The 24759-nt window shown below is 37.8% G+C and overlaps 2 protein-coding genes across 5 annotated transcripts in view; one reads left to right on the top strand and one right to left on the bottom strand.

Annotated features, from left to right (window-relative positions):
- The window catches only part of pitx1 (paired-like homeodomain 1), a 554834-nt gene that overhangs the window by 411891 nt on the left and 118184 nt on the right, over positions 1–24759 (bottom strand). The window lies entirely within an intron of this gene.
- On the top strand, positions 382–22988 carry c11h5orf24 (chromosome 11 C5orf24 homolog). Of its 4 annotated transcripts, none has more exons than XM_028812856.2 (3): positions 382–506; positions 15209–15801; positions 21355–22988. In XM_028812856.2, exons 2-3 carry the CDS (start codon positions 15212–15214, stop codon positions 21461–21463), a joined length of 699 nt encoding a protein of 232 aa, XP_028668689.1. In that variant the 5' UTR covers positions 382–506; positions 15209–15211; the 3' UTR covers positions 21464–22988. The 4 variants fall into 4 exon arrangements, with proteins under 4 accessions (XP_028668689.1, XP_051789436.1, XP_028668688.1 ...); XM_028812855.2 differs by lacking the exon at positions 382–506 and adding an exon at positions 540–884; XM_028812857.2 differs by lacking the exon at positions 382–506 and adding an exon at positions 540–884 and having other exon boundaries at positions 15209–15708.

Below are 24759 nucleotides of genomic sequence, written 5' to 3' on the forward strand. Positions count from 1 at the left end.
CAGATGCCCTTGAAAATCCCAGGTAACAGGTAAAATTGTTTATGTACCATGACAGAGCTCAACATTTTTACAGGATCTTTCTCAATTATTAATGAAATAAAATAAATCACCTCCTAATGCACAAAGATGTTTGAAAGGATGGAAAAGGTTTTTATTTAATAATTAAATACAAGAGTGAGTTGAAACATTTCACTGTAATAAAATATAACGGAGTACGTGCTGTTCTCTCTGTCACTGTATTCATTTGATCATAATGTAAAACACCAAAGTCAGAGAGATTCAAAGAGCCTCTTCACATATTTCCTTGCTTGCTTTTTTTAACATTACCGATTTTTTTTCTTTCTTCCTGTCATTTTGAGCTGTTCATGACGTAAGTATATGAGAATGGTGGGGGAGGCGTGTGCTGAAAGAAAATGGAAAAAATCTTTTCTCTTTGAAGTAATTCTCTGCCAGCATTCTGCGATCTTTTCGATGCATGCACAGATTAGACATTGCTGAAACTAAAGGTACAGTGGAGAGCTGATTAAAATTTCAGTGTTTATTTGCTCTGGTGTTGCTGCAATTCCCCGCTGGAGCAAGGCGCATGCGCACGTCTGCCTCCCTGCTTTATTAATTTTTAATGGAAATGGCTGCCTTTCTCAGCTAAACCCTTTCTGCAACAGGAAAATATATACAAATACATAAAATTAATAGTCGAAAAGAAAGGGGACATAAAGCGCTTTTCTTTTACACATCGCCAGAAGGACAGAAGAAAATACAAATGCTTACCGATTAGAAACTGGTACGAGGAGAGAAAAATGAATTTGCGTTAAACGCGAAGAATGGACGATCTCTATTTTTTTTATGTTTAACCCTTTGCCTTCCATGATCTACAAACAATTAAGGTACAGTAATTTGCAAATCTATCGCAGCACGCGTTGGGTTAGGGGAAGTGCATGTTTGGGAGACGCTGTTTTTGTCACATTAAACACGTACCTTCTCATTCCGAAGCGGGCTGCTTCAATGTCGCGGCGCAGGGCTTTTTTCCCCCAGAAATAGAGAGACGCGAAACAAAGAAACCTTTTGTTCGAGTGGAGTGCGATTAGTCGGTGTGGAGCACAGTGACGCGCGGCGACGTTACCAAGGCCGTTTCCACATTGTAAATATGACTGGAATGCTAGGCCGAACATTCCGTCTTTTCAGCAAATGCGTCCCGACTGCGTGCCTGAGAGACAGCCCCGCAGCTGATACCCGCAAGTACCCCCGTGTGCTTCCTCAGCAGAGACGGCTCAAAACGGGCATCGGGAAGTTTATGCCAACTCGCAAAAAAAGTTATCTTCATTATCGAAGCTTTTACTACCTAATAAACTGGAGTAAGTGAGGGTGGGCACCACTCGATTGGTGACAATTTTAGTTTTCTTTAATTTGAACTACTGTTTCGTGATGGTTTTGCGGTTGGGGAGAGGCTGCCCTACAAAGTCATAGCCTGCTCTGCTCGTCCTATGATTTTACCTGCCTATTGCCTGCTCCCACGCGTGCCGTGCCTGCTCTCTCCCGATGGCCAGTTAAATGACGTAGAGGAGGACCGAGCGGGTTAGCGCAGGGTTTGGATTTTAATTGTCATCACCCTCCTCCGGACTTTAATTAAGAAGAGCGGCATTGCAGAGCCTTGCAGATCTCCCCAACTTTGTCCCTGGGCTAACCTGGTCTTTCTAGGGCACCTGGTACTAACAAACCTAGAGCAGATGGTAGACTAAGATCACGATCGGTATGGTACACTTGGCGAAACTCCTTGAAGAATCTATCCATTCATTTTCTGAGCCCTTGCCACAGCACATAGCTACTGCCACTTGTAGGGTGGAACACAGTTAGGTATTTTCCACTTTGATAGGAGAATAATGATATTACAGTATATATGGAGACATTTGTGAGGTCCTCAGCTCCTTCTCAACCACACAGATCTGATGATGAATGGATGTTGTAATGCTACTTCTAGATGGCATCAAATCTTAATTCACACACTTTTCATTTGTAGTTCCTAGCTGATGGAATAAGCTGGCCATCCCCATTCAAATTTCTGACTCCTTCAATATGTTCGAGAAGTTTTTGAAGACCATCTTGTGTGATAAATTTCCATCAGACTAGGTTTTGTAACATAGGATAGTGATGAGCATTTCTATTCACTTTACTGACTTGATTCTTTGAAACTACCCATTTAAGTGAATTGAATGTATTGATTTGTTTGATTCATTTTTAGGATTAGACACTAGTGCATACATAAAGTCTGAGGAGGTTCCTCACTGATTGCATCACAAAGACATAATTTTATAGTTAACACATGATTTTTCAGATTAACGAGAATTGCGTAACTGGTGCTTGGGTAGTAATTCATTCATGAATCAAATGAACGATGATTGTACAGCTTGTTCATGGATAATGATCCCGTCAGAAATGAAATGAACAAGAATTGTGCAACTGGTTCTTGGGTAATGATTCAGTCTGAACTCAAAAGAAACAGATCATAATAAATGCCCAGTACAGTCAGTGAGTCATAAAATAGTGTGTGCAAATTAGAATTATTTTTTTTAAGGTTCAGTTTTATGTGTCTAATTTGTTGAATTTACAAAGGGACATAAATGTATTAGTTTTACTAGTGTTTGTAAATTCAATTTAAAAAAATTTCAATAAGGAATTGTACAAAAAAAAAAAATATTCTAGTGTAAATGTGTTGTTACTGTATTGTACTTGTATGATGAATGAGAGAATTTTGTATGATGAGAGTTTTTGTTCACCGATATTAATGTAGTTTGAATTCAAAAGAATTATAAGAGAAATAAACAAGTATCATGATTTGGGCAGTTTTTGTGTATGCGGTTTAAACATCTGCCAGCATCAGCGAAACGACGCTGATGACATCACTCAGGACATGCATGTCCTTTAGCTCTTCTGTTGTCTTCCACTGAATCCATTCGTTCTTGCTTACAAATCAATTCATATTATTCACATTAAAAGTGTTGTTTTATAAGAAAGAATTATTCAGTTTTAACACCTGTAAAGATTCTTTAATATTTACATTTACATTTATTTGCTTAGCAGACACTTTTATCCAAAGTATCTTACAAAAGAGGTCTACATAATTATTGAAACACCAATCTGTTGGACTGTTTGGGAGCAGATGTAACAGGGCAAGGATACAAAATTGATTATCACAAGTGAAGAGCTCAGAAAAAAATAGCGAGTTACAATTCCTAGATATAAAACTTGACAGCTAATATCAGTTGGACAGAAATTCACCAAACAAGAGAGTCTGTGTACGCTTCTTAAATACAATGAGGGAGTCAGACGTTCGAATGGAGGAGGGGAGCTTGTTCTTCCTTCTAGGAGCTACAGTATAAATGAAAAGAGTCTGGATTGAGGTTTGGCAGTGTGCAGGGCTGACCTTACCATCAGCAGACCCAAGTAGTTTAGATGAAGCAAAGGACCCCAGAAGTGTTCCCAGATATGTAGACGCTGACCCGTTGACTACTCTATAGGAAAGCACCAAGGTTTTGAATTTAACACATGCCACTACAGGAAGCCAATGTAGTGATATGAAAAGAGGAATGATGTGCCCGCATCAGCTGGTTAAACACCAGACTATCTGCTGCATTTTGAATTACCTGCAGCAGCTTGGTGACACATACCGATACTCCTTCCAGCAGAGAGTTGCAGTAGTCTAGATGTGATAAGACCAATGCCCTGATCAGGAGTTCAGCTGCATACTCTGTCGAATACGGTCTGATCTTGGGATGTTGTTTTGAGTGAAACTGAAAGGCCGAGAGATTGTGGCAACATCGTCTTTGAAGGACTTGTGGTCATTGATCACCACCCCAAGGCTGCATACAGACTTGGCTGGTGTTAGTGATAATGGGCCAAGCAGAACAGTCATCAGGTACTGAATAGACAGGCAAGCTGGGATAACAAGAAGGCCTGTCTTTGCCACATTGAGCTGGAGATAGTGCTCCTTCATTCAGGTTGCAATATCAGTGGGACATGCAGAAATTGTACCTCATTTTGTGTGGTCCTCTGGAGGGAACAACAGGTACAGCTCTTTATTATCAGCACAGCACTAGAAAGAAAAACAATGGGACATGATGATAGGGCCTAGTGAGGAGGTGTAGAGAGAGAAGAGAAGGGGGCCCAGCACCGATACTTGGGGCACCCCTGTATTTGCCTGGTGTTGCCTTGATAATTCTCCTTGCCAGAGCACACAGTCAGATCTGCCCAAGACTCAAATATAAGACTCAAAGTACCTGAGGGTAGTCCCAGTGCAGAGATGGTGGTAGGAGAATCTGGTGACTGAACATGTCAATGGTAAAGGAGAAATCTAGCAGGATGAGGACAGATGACATGTTGGTGTCATCTGGCATTTTCACCAAAACAACATAGACAGTAAAGAAACTGATTATGGATGGGGTGATCTAATTATGAAAGATTTAATATCATAAGGTATTTAAAACTTTGACAAACATAGAAATTTAACTGGAAAAAATCATAGACACATAGATTAAACCAAAACAAATCATTTGATGACACTGGTTACATGGATCTGGTGTCTTTTCCCGACTTTTGCATTTACTGCCAGCCATGAATGCAAAACATGAATAGTGGCAGTAGTCCATTGGTAAGTCGACATACCCACAGACTCACCTTCGTTGAGCTGAGCTGGCACTTCACCTAACAGTTTATCCTTAGTGTTTGATAGGAAAGTGGAGTTCTGAAGGAGAACATGTAAAGTTCACATAGAAGAAATCATAGCAGACTGCATTACTGCTGTTACCCAGTGCCAATGCTAGGCTAAGCTTAGTAGTACCCCAACCCACTATTCAGTAGCTAACCCGTGTGGTTAGATTTTTCTCTCTTGCATGATCTGCAGCCTAGGCGAATGGCTAAATTGCCTTAATGGTGGCGGCAGCCTTGCCGTTACTTCATATTATCTTTACAGCAGGTGTCTTTGCATTTCTTGATGATTTTACAATTTTATCCATCCATCCATCCTCTTCCGCTTATCCGAGGTCGGGTTGCGGGGGCAGCAGCTTGAGCAGAGATACCCAGACTTCCCTCTCCCCGGCCACTTCTTCTAGCTCTTCCGGGAGAATCCTGAGGCGTTCCCAGGCCAGCCGGGAATATTTAGAAAATATAACCAAATGTTTGCACTTAGCATTAACTTGTACAGTAGCCTGTAGGCTAATAAAAATAATTATTATATAGATAACAGTCTTGAAGGGCAAATGTGAATGTATAGCGACCCTTCATTTGTCAATTCTAGTGTAAAGAGGTGTTGTTCAGTCATTTACATCTTTTTTTTTGAGGTGATTTCCTCTAGTTTTGACTTTACTTATTCATTTCATGTGTCTATAAATGCTACTGCATCTGTGACTTTCATTTTGTTCTTTGAGTATGAACTTCTGTTACGTATTTAGTTGAGTGTTGCTGCATGAATTTTCCAGCTAAGTGAGGGGTGGGTAAGCAACACACAGCAGGTAGGTGCCAGAGTACCCATGAAGTCCTTGCTTGGCTGGTAGTGCTTTGCATGGAGTAAGCTTTCTTCCTTCCTTTTCTCATTGTGCTCCTCATGCAAAGCAGTTTAGGATATCTTCTTTTCAGTTCAACGTGTCATTTACTAAAACAACACTTCAGGCTGTATTGTGGTATAAATAGCCTTTTTTTCCTGCCTTATTGATACACTAGATGATGAACTTTTAAAAGGTTTAAGGGTGTAATTATATAAATACATGCATCAGTGCAGGGACCTGTATAGCACCATCTACTGGAATTCTGCAGAATTGCAGTTTTTTTGCCAGTAAATGAGTGCATTAATATAAGCAGGAGATACCTGCTGAGTAGAGGGAATAAACCAGAGTACTGAACTCTATACTGTAAATGGCATGTAGTGTGGAGTAGCAGTTAAGACGTTGGACTTCATATACTGAGGCTGTGGGTTCATATCCCACTACTGACACTGTGTGACCCTGAGCAAGTCACTTGACCTGCCTGTGCTCCAATTGGAAAACCAAAAAGAAACGTAACCATTTCTATCATAAAAGTTGCAAAGTTTTAGTAAATAGGAAACATCAAGAGGCATAAAATATTTTGGGGTTCACCTTGGAATCCTCATGAAGTTAAAGGATAAGTGTGTTTTTTTTTTTAAGTTGAAGTTACTTGTTTTCGATCAAGCGAGTTGCCACTTGAAACTGTTTTCTGAAGGGAATCATTTTTATTAATTAAACAAAATTTATTACCTTCATTATAAAATACAAGAGCAGGTTAAGGTTACAGAGGTCCCAAAGTGAATACAGGTTTTAAATTTACCAAATACATCCATTTTTTCAAGACAAAAGTGTCATAGAGCATAGATTTGCATTTTGAGTTCGCAAACAAATTGAAAATGGTGTATCTACAGTATGTCATTTTAAGTATGAAAAAAGGCAAAAAGCTAAAAAATTTTGTGAGATTCAGCCATTTTTAAAGTAGACCTGTCATTAGCTTCACCTCACTGTTCGTCATCCTCAGTAGTAACCTTTAGACCTGGGACATGATTAAGAGTTCAATCCAAGCAGTGTTATAAGCATTACTGAATGTTGATGCCCCATGTTTCTTTTTTTTGCTGTATCTCACACTCTTTGTCTTTTTCATTTTTTTTCCAATATTTTTATCGTGCATGCGCACACAACAACATGCTACAGAATGAGCGTATTGTTGAGTTTTTATTGGTCCTGTTAACTTGGACATGCAGGTTGCATTTCATTGTAACCAGTTCAGTAAGTTGTACTGTCGTGTGTATAAATCACAATGAAACTCTTATGTGTGGTGTTCATCATGACACTGCCACTTGGTGACTCTCGCTCCATAGGCTATGTAAATAAAAAAAAAAAAAAAAAAAGGAACAGACTGTAATATGTGAAAAGTGGGCACCATTAAGGAGAAAAATAAGCAAATGATCTGAATGCACATCAATTGGTTATTATAAGCCTTGGAAAGGGCCATAATCAACGAAGAAACAGCTATGATAACATAAATTACAAAAAAATTACAGCTGTGATAACATAAATTACTTTCAGTTATGACTTTTGTTGTCACAAGCATCTTTCAGAAATACAGGAGTCTCATTTTCTTAAATCAAAAACATTGCTGTTTTAAAATGTTCATATTTGGTCCAAGTTTTAAGGCTTTTATTTTCACATTGGGACCCCAATGCCCTTAAACCTTATTAAAAAAAATAGGCAGACCAGAGATTTTTTAAAATTAATAAAAAATGCTTCACTTTAGAATGTAGTTTCATGGGGCAAATTAATATATACCATGATTGTGAAGAAGTAATTTCTATTTGGAAAATACCAAACTTGTAAGTGTTACTGGCTGCTGAGAGAGCGACTTTGAAGAAGTCACCTTGGTTGTGATGTTTCTGGCAGTAGAAGAAGATAACAAACACTAAGTTTGTGGTGTCACCTGATTATTCTTCACTGTTGTCCCCCTTAATTCAGTGCTGTAAGGTTGGTATCACTACTATGCATGTTTATATACTAGCTGTACTAAAAGATACTAAGAAAGCACAATAGACTCCCTTTTTTCCCTCCTCCTTATCCCCTGCTCCTCTCTAGGTAAGCTTCTTACAATTCCTGTCCTGACTCCTACCTATTTGATTCCATATACTTCCCTTGCAAAAATATTGCTTCCAAGAAACACTTCTGGGTCAGCCAGAATTTCCATAGGATAGAGGAACCTCATTCCTGACAGCTCCCTACAGTGGCACCCAAGGATCCAAAAAGGTCTGCCGATTGGAACTACAACTCCCATACAGCCCTGCAGGTATCTAGATGGGAGCTATGCTAGAGGGATTCTGCTGCTTAGTAAATTGCAGGAATACATAGTCCCAGAAGGCATTGTCATTCATCACAGCTGAAATGTCAGCCTATCCCTGCCTTTTATGACAGTATAATAAAAAAAAGAGCATAAAGTACACTTAAAAAAGGACTGGGCATCCAGAAGTACCCCTTGTGTACTGAACAAATATTACTTATTTTTTATTTAAAGAAAAAACTAAACTGAAGCTAGGTAGTGTGGCATAGTGGTTAAGGCTTTGGACTTCAACCACTGAAGTTGTAGATTCAAATACCACTGCTGACACTGTGTGACCATGAGAAAGTTACCTCACCTGCCTGTACTGCAATTGGAAAATATCAATTTAACCGATAACATCTTAAATGTTGTAAGGCACTTTAGATAAATCCAATCTGGTCATACCTGGGTATTAATGTTTACAGTTGCTGATGAAAACTGACCCCGTCTTGAGGTACTGTATCTTAAGGGCTAAGTACACTGGGCTGATAGCAGGTCAGAGGTGGTCTTACAAGTGTTTTTCTAGAACAAAAAAGACAGACATATGAGCCATGGTGTAACCTGCAAATCCAATCCTGGTATTTCCTTTGAACTTTAAAATTCTACTGCATGTTACAACATACTGTATTTATATATTTTGTATATATATAATATATATGTAATGTATATATATATATATATATATATATATATATATATATATATATATATATATATATATATATATATATATATATATACAGTGGTGTGAAAAACTATTTGCCCCCTTCCTGATTTCTTATTCTTTTGCATGTTTGTCACACAAAATGTTTCTGATCATCAAACACATTTAACCATTAGTCAAATATAACACAAGTAAACACAAAATGCAGTTTGTAAATGGTGGTTTTTATTATTTAGGGAGAAAAAAAAATCCAAACCTACATGGCCCTGTGTGAAAAAGTAATTGCCTCCTGAACCTAATAACTGGTTGGGCCACCCTTAGCAGCAATAACTGCAATCAAGCGTTTGCGATAACTTGCAATGAGTCTTTTACAGCGCTCTGGAGGAATTTTGGCCCACTCATCTTTGCAAAATTGTTGTAATTCAGCTTTATTTGAGGGTTTTCTAGCATGAACCGCCTTTTTAAGGTCATGCCATAGCATCTCAATTGGATTCAGGTCAGGACTTTGACTAGGCCACTCCAAAGTCTTCATTTTGTTTTTCTTCAGCCATTCAGAGGTGGATTTGCTGGTGTGTTTTGGGTCATTGTCCTGTTGCAGCACCCAAGATCGCTTCAGCTTGAGTTGACGAACAGATGGCCGGACATTCTCCTTCAGGATTTTTTGGTAGACAGTAGAATTCATGGTTCCATCTATCACAGCAAGCCTTCCAGGTCCTGAAGCAGCAAAACAACCCCAGACCATCACACTACCACCACCATATTTTACTGTTGGTATGATGTTCTTTTTCTGAAATGCTGTGTTCCTTTTACGCCAGATGTAACAGGACATTTGCCTTCCAAAAAGTTCAACTTTTGACTCATCAGTCCACAAGGTATTTTCCCAAAAGTCTTGGCAATCATTGAGATGTTTCTTAGCAAAATTGAGACCATCCCTAATGTTCTTTTTGCTTAACAGTGGTTTGCGTCTTGGAAATCTGCCATGCAGGCCGTTTTTGCCCAGTCTCTTTCTTATGATGGAGTTGTGAACACTGACCTTAATTGAGGCAAGTGAGGCCTGCAGTTCTTTAGACGTTGTCCTGGGGTCTTTTGTGACCTCTCGGATGAGTCATCTCTGCGCTCTTGGGGTAATTTTGGTCGGCCGGCCACTCCTGGGAAGGTTCACCACTGTTCCATGTTTTTGCCATTTGTGGATAATGGCTCTCACTGTGGTTCGCTGGAGTCCCAAAGCTTTAGAAATGGCTTTATAACCTTTACCAGACTGATAGATCTCAATTACTTCTGTTCTCATTTGTTCCTGAATTTCTTTGGATCTTGGCATGATGTCTAGCTTTTGAGGTGCTTTTGGTCTACTTCTCTGTGTCAGGCAGCTCCTATTTAAGTGATTTCTTGATTGAAACAGGTGTGGCAGTAATCAGGCCTGGGGGTGGCTACGGAAATTGAGCTCAGGTGTGATACACCACAGTTAGGTTATTTTTTAACAAGGGGGCAATTACTTTTTCACACCGGGCCATGTAGGTTTGGATTTTTTTTCTCCCTAAATAATAAACACCATCATTTAAAAACTGCATTTTGTGTTTACTTGTGTTATATTTGACTAATGGTTAAATGTGTTTGATGATCAGAAACATTTTGTGTGACAAACATGCAAAAGAATAAGAAATCAGGAAGGGGGCAAATAGTTTTTCACACCACTGTATATATGCAGCTGGAGATCCACGAAGGGAGAAAAAACGAATCACGTATCATAAAATAGTTTTTTTATTCCTGAGCTTTCAACCCCTTATATATATATATATATATATATATATATATATATATATATATATATATATATATATATATATATATATATATATATATTCATCTTTTAAACCCACTTGTCCAGAGCAGGGTCAGGGAGCAGCTAGAGCCTATCCCAAAATGCATCAGGCTCAGAGCAGGATCAGTCCTGGACAGAGTACCAGTCCATCGCAGGGAGATCACACACATACCAGGGAAATGCACACAGAATCGAGGAGTGTCCACGACATGCTCCCCTATCTCCTTGTAGCGAGACAGCAATGTATATACATATATATTTTTTTTTTCTTGAAGACATTTTTTTTCTATCCTTGATCAGCTGGTGAGTTTGAAGTCAATTGATCAAACTACATAGATAGATAGATAGATAGATACTTTATTAATCCCAAGGGGAAATTCACATACTCCAGCAGCAACATACTGATAAAAAAAACCAATATTAAATTATAGAGTGATAAAAATGCAGGTATAACAGACAATAACTTTGTATAGTGTTAATGTAGTGTTAATGTTTAAGGGGTGGAATTGAAGAGTCGCATAGTGTGGGGGAGGAATGATCTCCTCAGTATGTCAGTGGAGCAGGACAGTGACAGCTCCTCTGTGTGGAGATGATACTGTTCAGTAGATGCAGTGGATTCTCCATGATTGACAGGAGCCTGCTCAGCACCCGTCGCTCTGCCACAGATGTCAAACTGTCCAGCTCCATGCCTACAATAGAGCCTGCCTTCCTCACCAGTTTGTCCAAGCGTGAGGCGTCCCTCTTCTTTATGCTGCCTCCCCAGCACACCACCACGTAGAAGAGGGCGAGCGCCACAACCGTCTGATAGAACATCTGCAGCATCTTATTGCAGATGTTGAAGGACGCCAGCTTTCTAAGGAAGTATAGTCGGCTCTGTCCTCTCCTGCACAGAGCATCAGTATTGGCAGTCCAGTCCAGTTTATCATCCAGCTGCACTCCCAGGTATTTTATACAGTAGGTCTGCACCCGCTGCACCAGTCACCTCTGATGATCACGGGGGCCTGGTCTTCCTAAAATCCACCACCAGCTCCTTGGTTTTGCTGGTGTTCAGTTGTAGGTGGTTTGAGTCGCACCATTTAACAACAACATTTATTTATATAGCACATTTTCATACAAATAATGTAGCTCAAAGTGCTTTACATGATGAAGAAAAGAAAAAAGACAAAGTAAGAATTAAAATAAGACAACACTAATTAACACAGAATAAGAGTAAGGTCCGATGGCCAGGGAGGACAAAAAAAACTCCAGATGGCTGGAGAAAAAAAAAATCTGCAGGGGTTCCAGACCATGAGACTGCCCAGCCCCCTCTGGGCAAAGTCCTGGATGAGGTCCCTATACTCCTCCTGCCCACTCCTGATGCAGCCCATGATAGCAGTGTTGTCAGCGAACTTTTGCACGTGGCAGGACTCCGAGTTGTATTGGAAGTCCGATGTATATAGGCTGAACAGGACCGGAGAAAGTACAGTCTCCTGCGGCGCTCCTATGCTGCTGACCACAATCTCAGATCTGCAGTTCCCGAGACGCACATACTGAGATCTGTCTGTAAGATAGTCCACGATCCTTGCCACCAGGTATGAATACAACACAATACAATACAATTTATTTTTTGTATAGCCCAAAATCACACAAGAAGTGCCGCATTGGGCTTTAACAGGCCCTGCCTCTTGGCAGCCCCCCAGCCTTGACTCTCTAAGAAGACAAGAAAAAACTCCCAAAAAAAAAAACCTTGTAGGGAAAAAATGGTAGAAACCTTGGGAAAGGCAGTTCAAAGAGAGACCCCTTTCCAGGTAGGTTGGGCGTGCAGTGGGTGTCAAAAAGAAGGGGGTCAATACAATACAGTACAATACACAGAACAGAACAAATCCTCAATACAGTATAAAAATAAAAATTTTAGAAGTACGGAGTAGAATTTAACAGTAGGTGATATCACATAATATGATTTGGATTTGTTTAGAGTTTAGAGTCCTGGAGACCTCATTCATCAAGGTCATGAATCTACTCTCATCTCTGTCAGCTTGTCCCTAAGAAGCAGAGGTTAGATGGTGTTGAATGCGCTAGAGAAGTCCAGAAACATAATTCTTACTATTTTAATATGGTTACATTTTTTAGAAGAAGAAAAAAGAGAAAAGACAAAAGAGACAGAACCTTTTAAAAATCCATTGGAGTCTTGCAGCTTGCTTTTTATATAATGCCTCATATCACTGATAAAGTAGTGTGAAGGATTGTAGGTTGCTGCAATACCAAAGATCTAACAAAAGAAAAGGGAAGAAAAATGCTTAGAACGTTTTAGCTGTTGAGCTTTATCAGTTAAGTTCCAAATGGAGGAAGAAAGATTAGACATAAAGATGGAAGAGGGGCAGGGAAGGGGTACAAGATAACGCCTGGGAAGAGAGAGAGAGAGATATCAGGGCAGAGTAAGTGAAAAAAGTGGCTCCCTGAAAAAGATTAATCAGTGAGGTAATGGTCTTTCCTTTTAATGATATGCACATTACTCATTTTGGGAGCATAATTTGATCTACTTCTGAGCTTTCTTCTGTGTATACTTCTTTAATAAGAAAAGTACGCTCTCTATCTAAAGATATAAGTTTGTTGATGTGTTTTTAGTTTACTTAATTTTACTGATTTTTATTCTTACAAAAACTAATTCTGAGGTACCGTCAAAATTAACACCTTTTGATTGTAGTTTCCTCTCATACTTCATAAATGTTGCAGTCAAAAATTTGACAGTTGCACTTGTCATACAAATAAGTAAGGTCAAATGTCTTGCAATAAAATCTAAATCCAAAGTAGTACTTCTCAGGTGCAGATCATGCGGCCTTGTATCTTTCATGTTTAAAAGGCGATATCCATATGTCAAATATCATAATGATGTTATTGACCTGTATGCAAGTATAAGTGAAGGGCACTGGGTGCTGAGAATGCTGTATTGCCTGCTTACTTGAGTGGACTCTCCACTTTTGCATGTACTGTGTTGTGTAGTTAACTAACACTCTCACTGGGGAACAGAAATCTTCATGAGGGTCTCTCTCTCCTGTGTGCAGCTAGTATACTGTAAGTTACAACCCACTTTTAACCAAAAATCATTCAAGAGTGACTTTTATATTAGAAAAAAAATGAACGTAGTACCTGTGTGCTGTCTGGCACCACTGTTTATAAGTAATATTGTAAGGAATGTGATAGGTTTTACAACATGATGGCTATCTACTGTGTAAGGTAATTTCAAAAAGGTCAAGTCACCTTAAAGAAATACTCTACTTAAAAATTATATGTAGTTTGTAGTGATAGCTGAGAAAAAAAGGTTAATTTCATGTAGAATGAAAATAAAGTTTCTCAAAAATCCATGAAAATTGTTTACGTTACTTGCATCACATAATTCACATGTAATGTCATCCAGTTGTGTATGCTCACAACGTCCCAAACAAATGTGATTTTACTGAAACACTGCTAAATAAGTCACTTCCAAAAAAATCCATCGTAAATTAAAATGAAACACCCTCAGACGTACCTGGGCATTTGAATTGAAGACCTGCATTCCTGCTTCATTCATTGCTTACGAGTTCAACCCAATAATAGCTTTTTCATTGGCTAATATTGTGCTTCACGTGATATCAACAATAACGTGGGAAATTGGAGACATGTACAACTAAATATTAAAAGTTTAAGAAAAGTGAGAAACATCATCAGGAAGAGAATATGCCAAGTACTTGTACATTTCAAAGATGCTTCAACAAGTAGAGGGTTCGGTTAATCTGTGCAGCTTCACAGACAACGGCGAAATAATCCTGAAGTACGTAAGGACGGGAGGTGAATATTCAATTCAAATGCTTGTTCACGTCTGAGTGTGTTTCATTTTCATTCACAAAAGCACTTTCCAGAGGTGGTTTACTTAACCATGTTATTGGAGTAAATACAGCTGTTTGGGAGGCTGTGTGCATCTGATAGGATGATTTGACACGAGTAACATGAGATTTTCCATGGATGTTTTTGATGGTATTTGCTGTTGTTCAGCATTGGTCACCATATACATCTGTTATATCAGAAACTTTGTTACCTCCATTCTTCATGAAAACAAGAGATTCACAATTTATCGCAGCCATCACATATGTGGGGTAATGTATAAAAAAATATCAGTTTCATGTGGTGTGTTACTTTAAAGAATTAAAAAAATGTAATGTTACTTAATGTTAATGATAATGTTACTTAAATGTTTCTCAACTGAAATACTGTATGCTTCCCTTTAACTCTGTTCATCTTTTCACTCTGTTTATAATCGTTCATCTTTAATCAGTATAAGTTTACAGCCCAGCTGGCATGATGGCGTGGTGTCACTTCATAGCAATAAATTACAGGGATCAGACCTTAAGCATTACAGATAGGAGCTGTCACATTTTTCCTGTGCCGGCATGCATTCACTTCAGTTTCCTCTCTTATTCCAAAGATGTGAATGTTAGGTTGACTGGTGGCTGCATGCTGGCCTGGTGTGAGTGAGTGTAGTAAACGTGAGTGCCCGCTGTGGACTGGTGCTTTGTTGGTTTTGCCAGTGTCGTGGTACTAGACTCACGCTCCAGGCAGTCTTGTCTTAGAGTAACCAGGTTTGAAAATGAACAACCATATGGAATTCCCAGATCTAAACAGGTAAAAACAAAATGACACTATGGTCTTACTAGTATTTATAATTTTTATTCTGTTCATTAATATACAAACCAATTGTGTATATTGTATTACAGTCTGTAAGTAACAAGAAGGTGATAATAGACCATGTGAAAAGATTAGATAGTAATGTGCATGTTGGTAATGTTGGGTCAGTATGCTTTCTGTTCTCTTTTAAAATTCTATTTTGAATGTGTCTCCTATTTATTTTCAAACAGAGGATGATGCGCCAGGTTGCCACCAACAATAACGATTATTGCATGACTAACAGAGCGTCCTGTCTTGCGGAAGACGGCAGGCACCCTAGCAGTCAGTTTGACCTGTGTACCTCGCAACCAAGCAAGTTCTACCCTGCTCCACCTCTTCCCCCTCCACTGCCGCCTCACAACGCCCACAAAGCCATGCCCTGCCAAAGGCAGGAAGCACGAAGTGAAACTAATTCTCAAACTGTCTTGGGGGGCAAAAACTCTGAGAAACCAGAGGACTCGAAAAAAAAGAAGAGCCTTGGCAGGTCGGGCAGGAGAGGCAGACCCTCAGGGACTACGAAATCAGCTGGCTACAGAACAAGTACGGGCCGGCCACTTGGCACCACTAAAGCAGCTGGGTTTAAAACAAGTCCTGGAAGGCCTCTGGGTACCACTAAGGCAGCAGGATACAAGGTTAGCCCGGGACGACCACCTGGCAGCATCAAAACACTGTCTCGACTTTCCAAACTGGGGTATGCAGCTTGCAGCAGCGCAGCGTTCCCATATTCAGTGATGCACAAGAGGGCATTATGTGAGCCAGCTGTCAAAGAGAAGGAAACACACGAGTAATGTTGTTTTCCTATTTATTGCTTTGCTTTTATAGAATACAGAGTTCAGCATATGTCCTAAGTGCTGTGAATAAGGAAGTTGCAACATTTTAAAATGTGGCAGAAAGGAAGAGGCAATGAAATGAATAGCATTTACAGTGTGAATGTTTTCTGGCAAACAACCATTATCATTTGCATTCCATTTATATGTAATATATCAGATTTGATTTAGGACTTAAATGAGATTATCTACCAAATACAAGTGAAAATGTTAACGTTTTTCACATCAGACCTCATGGTTGCCACTTGACAGCAACATTTTTACAGGCACCCAAACTCTTCAATACCTCCTGCTTTTCCTGGTGTTTGTTGTCAGTTGTTTCTCAGCAAATTTAAAAGTGTTGTGTCCTTTTGTAATGAAAAGGTAATTCCTCAGTGATATTTTAATTTCTGGGCAAAACTTGACTTGTAGACCTTAGTGAAGGTTTTAGTTTACTGAATTCCAAATCATATCAGAGATACACTGTACATACTCACATTTTCTCTCAGCGTATGGTACAAGTTGCACCTTTTAGAGCCAATGTCACCCCAAGACAGGCAGTACAAATAAATGAAGGGGACTTCCTATTCTCTTAGGTCTCCATAAAAATCAGTCATCTATAGTACAAACTGAACAGAATATAGAGCAACTGTTTTAAGATCTCAGTGTCAAATTTTGTTGGTAGCTCTTGCCAGAGTACACATTGGAGCAAATTTGAAGTGAATGATGCAGAACACGCCAAGACATCTGCATCAATTTCCAGAATTTTCATTTAACAGGGTTTATAAATGCACCTCTGCTTCCCAACACATTTGAGATGGAGCTCATTAATATTTGGTGATGACTTCCTTGGCTCTTCTTAATCGTTGTAAAATTCTTCTGTAGGATTGAACTGAGTCTAAAAGCACTGGTGTCCTGGTTTACTTTAAGATTAGCCTCTTTCCTCGTTTTTTATACTGAGTAAACATGTTTTGAGCTTCACAATTCAGAGAGAAAGTAGGCTTGGCCTTTAACGCAGTCAAGAGTAGTCCAGCTTCATTACCTCTTTCTCAGTTCAGTAGGCCAACTAAAAGTTCAATTTGATAATTGTGGTTTTTAATGGTTAGTTATTGAAATATATTTCTCTAATCAGAAAACATTCTTTGAAGACTACAAGCATGATTTTGTGCACCAAAATGGGTACTCTCATTTTTGTGCTTTTCATACAATTTCAATGAAAACGCAGTCAACTCTTGGCAGAAGGCTCAAACATGGTTAAAGGCACTTTTTCTTCTTATTATTAGAGAGTAGGCACTTCTGGTGTGGGAGGAATACAGTGGCTGCAGATTTTTGCTCTTACCATCAGATTAATTCTCGCCGGTAATAGAAAATATTTTTTAATTAGATGGCTTGCTCCTGCTCCTGTTGTGCCTTGTTGAAAATTCCTGCCAGGTTATATTTTACCTTTGTGGAAAACTTAAAGGAATACTCAGCCAAAAATGTTTTTTTTTTTAATATCATACTTACCCCATGTACTTTATAGTGATGGCCAAGAAAAAAATATTTAATCTTTTCATGTAACAGAGTTTCTGATTTTATAGGTGTTATTGGTGACCAAAGCTGAACAACAGCAACATTATCAAAAACACCCATGAAATACGTCATGATGCTTGTGTCGCATAATTCACGCATAATTATAACATCCCAAGCACATGTATTTTTACTAAACCATAAATTACTGCACAAAAATGGAACGCACTCTGATGCTCTTAATGACATGCCACCCCACCTCATTTATTGGTCAAGAGTCCACCCGAGAAACAGCTTTTTCATTGGCAAATGTTGCATGTCATGTGATATTGACAAAAAACACTAAGAGACAGGTAGAACTAATGACTAATAAAGAAAAAAAAGAGTGAAAACATCAGGAAGGCAATATACCTCATAGTTCAACAAACAAAAGGTTAATTTCTCTAATGCATTTTCACAGATTTTCACAAAATTATCCCGAGGTAACTCCAGTTGTGGATATGAGCATAAATATAATGACGGGCGCCTGATTAACATTTCAATTGCTTGTTTGTGTCTGAGTGTTTTCCATTTTTCTTCGTTTAATTTTGACATGGTTTATTTCACAATATTTCAGTACAAATAAGTGTTTGGAGCATTATGATTAGATAACTTTACGTGTGGATTATGTGACACAAGTAATATGAGATTTTTTCGTGGATGTTTTTTTATATTGTTTGCTGTTGTCCAGCATTGTTCATCATAGACACCTGTTGTATAAGAAAGTTTGTTATAACTGTTCTGTATAATTCAAAAATTTTCTTAGCTATCACTACAAGCCACATTAGTTATTATTAATTTAGAAAAAACCTTTACTAAAGGCAAATTATAAAATTAGGATTCATCACAATTAATTACACACACACACACATACACACATATATATATATATATACACACACACACACACTGGCTGTGCTATACATCTAAGAAGGATTGCAATCTAAGTAATCAATGTAGATTTCAGCATTAATGGTTGCAGTGCACTATCTTTTGGAATGCATTTTGTAATAATTTGCCATTCCAGCAGATGGCACACCAGAAACATTTATAGTAGTAAATAAATTACTGCAAATGTTTGTAATGCGGCATCTGTTGGAATTTCAAATGAAATGCATATATGTCTGTTCTATGCAACCAGATAGACACACAAATACACAGACATGTCTTTGTTTATTAAGGTGGAGATATATGTATATATATGTGTGTGTGTGTATGTTTATATAGGTTTATGTATATCTTTATGGTTTGAGCATAGGCAGTATTAGCAACTTGCCCAGTCATTCTTCAGTGAATCAGTGGTGGGAGTTAAACTGACAGCCTTGTGGTTTGAAGTCGAGCACCCTCGCCTTTAGGCAACACTGCTTTCTTTATTAACTGTCTCCTGTTTAAGCAAAAAAAGAAAACAGGAACTTGGATACTTAAGCAAGGGAACAAATGGAGCAGAGGCAGAAAATCTACATGAATTCTATGCACTAAAACCTAGTGTAGCCAAAGCCACTTTGTGAATTTCATATACAAGTAAAGTTATTGAATATTTCCAAGATTTAGGTAAAGAGCTAGGGCAAGCAATCTAAATGCAGTTATTGGCAAGAATTAAACTGAAATTTAGAAAATTAGTTGGAACAGAAAGATGTAGCCAGTGTGACTCACCAGGGCTTGGGTTGCCTACTTCATTTTTCTTAGTACGTATTTCTGTAAAAGCATCTTAGCAAATCTGGCACTTTCTAGCTACACGTGTAAATTTCACATCTTTTATCTTCTCTGATCTCTTAAATACTGTACTGTTATCTGTGCATCCTTTTAATGTGACAGTGTATTTATTAAAAAAAGTTATTGATCATGTAAGTTAAATGCATGTTAAACACTTTGGAAATGGAATGATGGTGAAGAAATGCTTGCAGTGTATATGTAGAAATTACACGTGTACTATTATAAAAATATTTTTTGTTTAAGTTTATAAGTGAACCTCTAAATATTGCTGCTTTTGTACAATCTCACTTGTCAAACAGGAGGAGCTGTGAGCTTTTCTTTTTCTTTTGGTTGTTTTTTCTTCCCCACTTACAAGCAGAGCACTTAGTTGGAAACTTGCATTCTGAAGCATTAGAACATTTACTGTACTTCTTTGACAAGGTAAACCAATGTTTAGTCACCAACTCTCCTGTTTAACTATTTCTTACTTTTCAGAATGATAACTTTGAATGCACTCATGATTAATCAGAACCTGATGCACTAAATCAGAAGTCTGAGACTGGGGTCTCTGAGGCCTGAAAAGCCATCTGGCTTTCACTCACATTTCAGTCTTGACTTACTTTGTGTAAATTACACTATGCACACAAGCTGGAACGATTAGATTTTTTTCATTGTTTTGTAAGTACAATGATTTTTCCAGTACTTTACATAATCTCTACATTGAATTGTTTATCTAATCCAAAGCAATTTTACAAATAGCAGCTGTTTATGTATTTTTACAGTCAGAGAATTGGAAGGGTTACTGAAAACAATGAGTCAGACACTTGAACAGAACTGGTGACTTTATTGGTTAATAATAAGTTAATAATAATAACTGAAGACAGAAGCTTGAATAGAAGCCTGAAAGTAATGCATCCTAAGTCCACTCTTAAGACAGAGAACATATGACCTGTTATACACAATAAACATAAATCCGAATCTGGGTGTGATGTTCTAAGTTCTAGAATTTACCTACAACACTACCATAGATAGATTTTAAAAATCCAACTTCTCCTTGCACAACGTGTACAGACTCACCTTTCCTAGACAGTAGAGAAAGCATCCTTTTATTGGACTGGGGCAGTGACAAAGAAAATTCCTCCACAATGCAAAATTGTTGAGTGTCACACTTTCTTATCAAGGGCCATTAAGGTAAAAGCAAGAAAGTATAGGAGCCATTCTTGAAGAATAATAAATATACTAATACAGAGTACAATGAAATAAGTTGGCTGAATTAAGTTGCAACAGTAATAGCATGAACATAACTGAAACTTAAAAAGGGAATTTAGACATTGGCTGTACTGTACCTTGATGATTTTTGATTCATTAGGACATTTAAATGTTGATTTTAAATTGAGACTTTGAAAAAATAATAATATATTTTACCGCAACTTGATAAAATACAAGAATATGATTTAGTTATCTATAGCTGGTACCTTTTTTGTTTCTTTTTTGAGCCAAGTTCTTCAAATTATTTTAAAAAGTTAGCAATATCATGCAAAATGAAGCCGTTTTGAATTGCCAAGATAAAACGTATCCTTGTAATAAACTTCCCATTCAATGATTAGGGTGTATGACAAGAGTTTAAAATCAGCTGATGTAAAAATGCATTCAAAGTGCTCATGCTCAGGTACCATATTTAATCATTTTTGGATAGTTCTTGTCCTGAACAGATGCATGTCTGTTAAAATGTTCCCATTGCATTTAAATCAGATAATATTTCAAGTAAATGTTCAGTTTCACAAAATACAAACAACATTCAGGGCCCAAAAGATTGACATAATAGAGGCTTGACCCAGTTTGTTCATAATTTGTCCAAAATAGAGAACCACGCTTTGATTTCCATTGGTCAGAATGAGCTTTAATAATTGTAGATTGTCTTGTGACAGGTGCTGAGTGTGTTTAGAGGCTAACGTAGGAAGAACTTGTCAAAGAAAGACATGTACACTTGTCAGTGCTCATCTCTGAAATACTTGAGTATAACCTTCCCATGAGTATATTTTATAATCTGTATACAGCACTTGGGACATTTCAGGAATATACTTTTGCCACAGTGATGTTATAGCAAGCAGCGTTTAGGTTTGTCTACACAGGCTGGTTAACAGTGTGGGGCATGAAACCAATGGAATATATGAGAAATTGCAAAGAACTTCTGTAACTGTCAATCTGTTTGAAAGTGTTGTAACTTTTAAGACCTCTATATAGGTTTTTTTATTTTGTTTATTTTTTGTTGTGTTTTTGTTTTGGCCCAGAACCAAAGAATCTGACATAACTGAACAGCCCCCAGCCTTGGTATCGACCTATGGAACATACATCAATTTACTCAACGAGGTAAACTGTACACCAAGTTACTCTTTATAAAAAATGACAGCAAATCTGAATTTTCAACCTCTTGTTTACGTGGCAAAGGAAAACAAATGAAGAAAGTGTTCAGACAACAGTGGAGTATTTAGTGTACCAGTACCTGCTGCCCAGCTTCCCCGGAGGATCAACTACCCTTTCTCTGTTGTTGAGCAAGATTGAATATTAAACAGTGTAATATTTCATGTGGGATTTACACATCACCTGTTATCTTAAGCTTTCTTCTCTCAAAAACTTAATTCATTATTGGAAATACAAAAAAAATACATGTTTATTAGTATATACTACTTAATCACTGCTTTGTTTCAGCTGTATATTACAAATTTCTATTACCTTTTAGGTTATGCTCACATAGCATTTCTCAATTTGATACAATGTTTATATAACTTATATATAAATATATATATAAAGTTTAAATGACCTTTTTACTTACTTCTAGCACCTGCCTTTACATCATGAAAATTAGAAGTCTTACTAGCTACACATTGTGTTAAAGACATGCACAGTCTCCTAAAATGCTAATTTCTGGCATATTATTTACCTGGGATCTTGAATAAGTCGTGCATCTAGATAAGCCTTTTCTTTTAGTATTACACCCTTGATGATGTTATGTAATGCCATATGTGTTTAGTCTATATCATTGAAAGATCACTTGCTTATCAGAAATGTAAATATGTATGCTTATTAGAAACACTGTATGTTAGAACCTTGAGGAGTGTTTGACTGTTTTGTGAATTCAGCTTCTGATGTTGATCCAAATGAATCAGAAAGGTCTATGACGAGGAAATGATGATGAAAGTAATACACTCAAATGGAACTTTCTGACTGAGTTAGTATTTTTTATCAAGAAAGGCTTTCAAAATGGGACATTCCTGCTGGGCTGGTTTTCCTGCTGTGGTGTTCATGCAGCCTTTTGTATGTATGATGGTTCACTTTATACTTACCTTCATGTAGAGACGTGTAGCAGATGGAAAACTGTAAGTCTGATTTTTTTTTCTTGACCATTTCCACGTCATTTTAACATTTTGTGTTACCCTGATTTATAGCTATAAAACACTTTTTTAGAACACATTAAGTCAATTATGCCCAGCATAGACTGGACTTTTAAACAATTTTAAAGAATTATGTCTTGATAAAACAAGAAATGCTATGTTATCAATCCCACTTGTTTAGTTCATATTGAGCTTTTCTGTTAATTTCTATTATTTTACTTAGTGCAGATTTTGTTTCTGCATGATGGTTCAGTTTCCCCAAAGAAATACATGTATGACTGCCAGGCATTCTTTTAAAAAAAAGAAGTTAAAAAAATAAATATAGTGTAGTTGAATGACAAGTTTTCACCTCAATCCAGCAGACACCATATGTTGGCTTTAGTTTGGATGTATTTGGTTTGGCTGAGGAGAGCTCGGCCCAGGCAGAGCTACAAATAATTGATTGTACTTATACAACATACATTGGTGGGAATATTTTTGCATGATTGTCAAACGTGGAGAAAACTCATGTAATAAAGTTTTAATTTACAGTTGGGCTATTAATGTTTGTTGACTAAAATATTACCTTGTATATACAACACATTCACGTTATTTGTAGTTTTGTTGTGTTCTTCATACATGTATTAAATGTGGTGATTCAACAAAAGTGGAAATGCAAAGTTTAATAAATGGTAAAAACACAATAGACAGCAGTGGAGTCAGGCATGGCAGCATAAAAAGAACAAGAGAAAGCCAGTAAAAAGTTTCAGGTCTCCGTCAATATAAATAAGATTTTGATAACATTTGTGACTAACTTGTAAAGAAACGTGTTGGTAGTAAGCAGAAGACACATGGCTGACATAGTCAAATAGCTGAATAGCTACCATGAATCACAGTCTATAAAATTTGCACATGTGTTCTTGTCCGCACTGTTCTGTCTTCCACAGGAGCAGATTAAATTGATTGGTGACTCAGATTGTCCTGGTGTGATGGAGTGTAGGAGTATGCACAACTGTGTATGCTGTGCAAGGGACTGGCTCCCCATCCATGGCTGTCCTTGCCATGCACTGGGATAGATGCCGACTTCCATTTACCTAAGTTGGATAAAATGGGTTCAAAGGTTGTCACTCTCAAGTGATAACATTTGTAACCTGGATTAATATGGGTTCAAATTAATGTCGAGAGAAGTATACAGACTTTCGCGGTCCCATCATAAACGGTGATCTGGAAACTTACTTCAGATGAGTCTTTTTAAATAAGACTGTCTCTACAATGAGAATTGTAGCTCTTGACAACATGAGAAACTAAACAACTTACTTTTAAAATGCGCCCTTGTTGTTATAAACATGGACAGAAGGGCAATAAGATTCTAGCTCAACAAATCCAAAAGCAGGAAGTTCACAATGCAGGAACAGAAATCACAGATGCAACTGGAAATACAATCAGAAGGAATAAAGCAATAAGTGACACATTTAATGAATAGCATAAGTTCTTATATTCCTCTCAGTGTAAAGACGAGTCATTTGAAGTATAAAATATAATGTACTTGCACTGTTTATCAGTTCAACTAAGATTAGTAGTCCTGTCTTCATTATTTCTATATTCATTTCAGTCTTTGCTACACTGTTTTTCACCCACTGTGGATCAGGATACTAAACTCAGTGGTATATATATATACATATATATATATACACAGTGCATCCGGAAAGTATTCACAGCGCATCACTTTTTCCACCTTTTGTTATGTTACAGCCTTATTCCAAAATGGATTAAATTCATTTTTTTTCCTCAGAATTCTACACACAACACCCCATAATGACAATGTGAAAAAACTTTACTTGAGGTTTTTGCAAATTTATTAAAAATAAAAAAACTGAGAAATCACATGTACATAAGTATTCACAGCCTTTGCTCAATACTTTGTTGATGCACCTTTGGCAGCAATTACAGCCTCAAGTCTTTTTGAATATGATGCCACAAGCTTGGCACACCTATCCTTGGCCAGTTTCTCCCATTCCTCTTTGCAGCACCTCTCAAGCTCCATCAGGTTGGATGGGAAGTGTCGGTGCACAGCCATTTTAAGATCTCTCCAGAGATGTTCAATCGGATTCAAGTCTGGGCTCTGGCTGGGCCACTCAAGCACATTCACAGAGTTGGCCTGAAGCCACTCCTTTGATATCTTGGCTGTGTGCTTAGGGTCGTTGTCCTGCTGAAAGATGAACCGTCGCTCCAGTCTGAGGTCAAGAGCGCTCTGGAGCAGGTTTTCATCCAGGATGTCTCTGTACATTGCTGCAGTCATCTTTCCCTTTATCCTGACTAGTCTCC

The sequence above is a fragment of the Erpetoichthys calabaricus genome, chromosome 11 (genome assembly GCF_900747795.2).
Source record: "Erpetoichthys calabaricus chromosome 11, fErpCal1.3, whole genome shotgun sequence".
In the NCBI taxonomy this organism is placed as follows: Eukaryota; Metazoa; Chordata; class Cladistia; order Polypteriformes; family Polypteridae; genus Erpetoichthys; species Erpetoichthys calabaricus.

Bases quoted from the DNA above. Each gene is read 5' to 3' on its own strand.
- c11h5orf24 (XM_028812856.2), top strand. From the start codon at position 15,212: ATGATGCGCCAGGTTGCCACCAACAATAACGATTATTGCATGACTAAC. The intron at 15,802-21,354 runs GTAATGTTGTTT...GTTTTGGCCCAG, and splicing joins AAAGAGAAGGAAACACACGA to AACCAAAGAATCTGACATAA.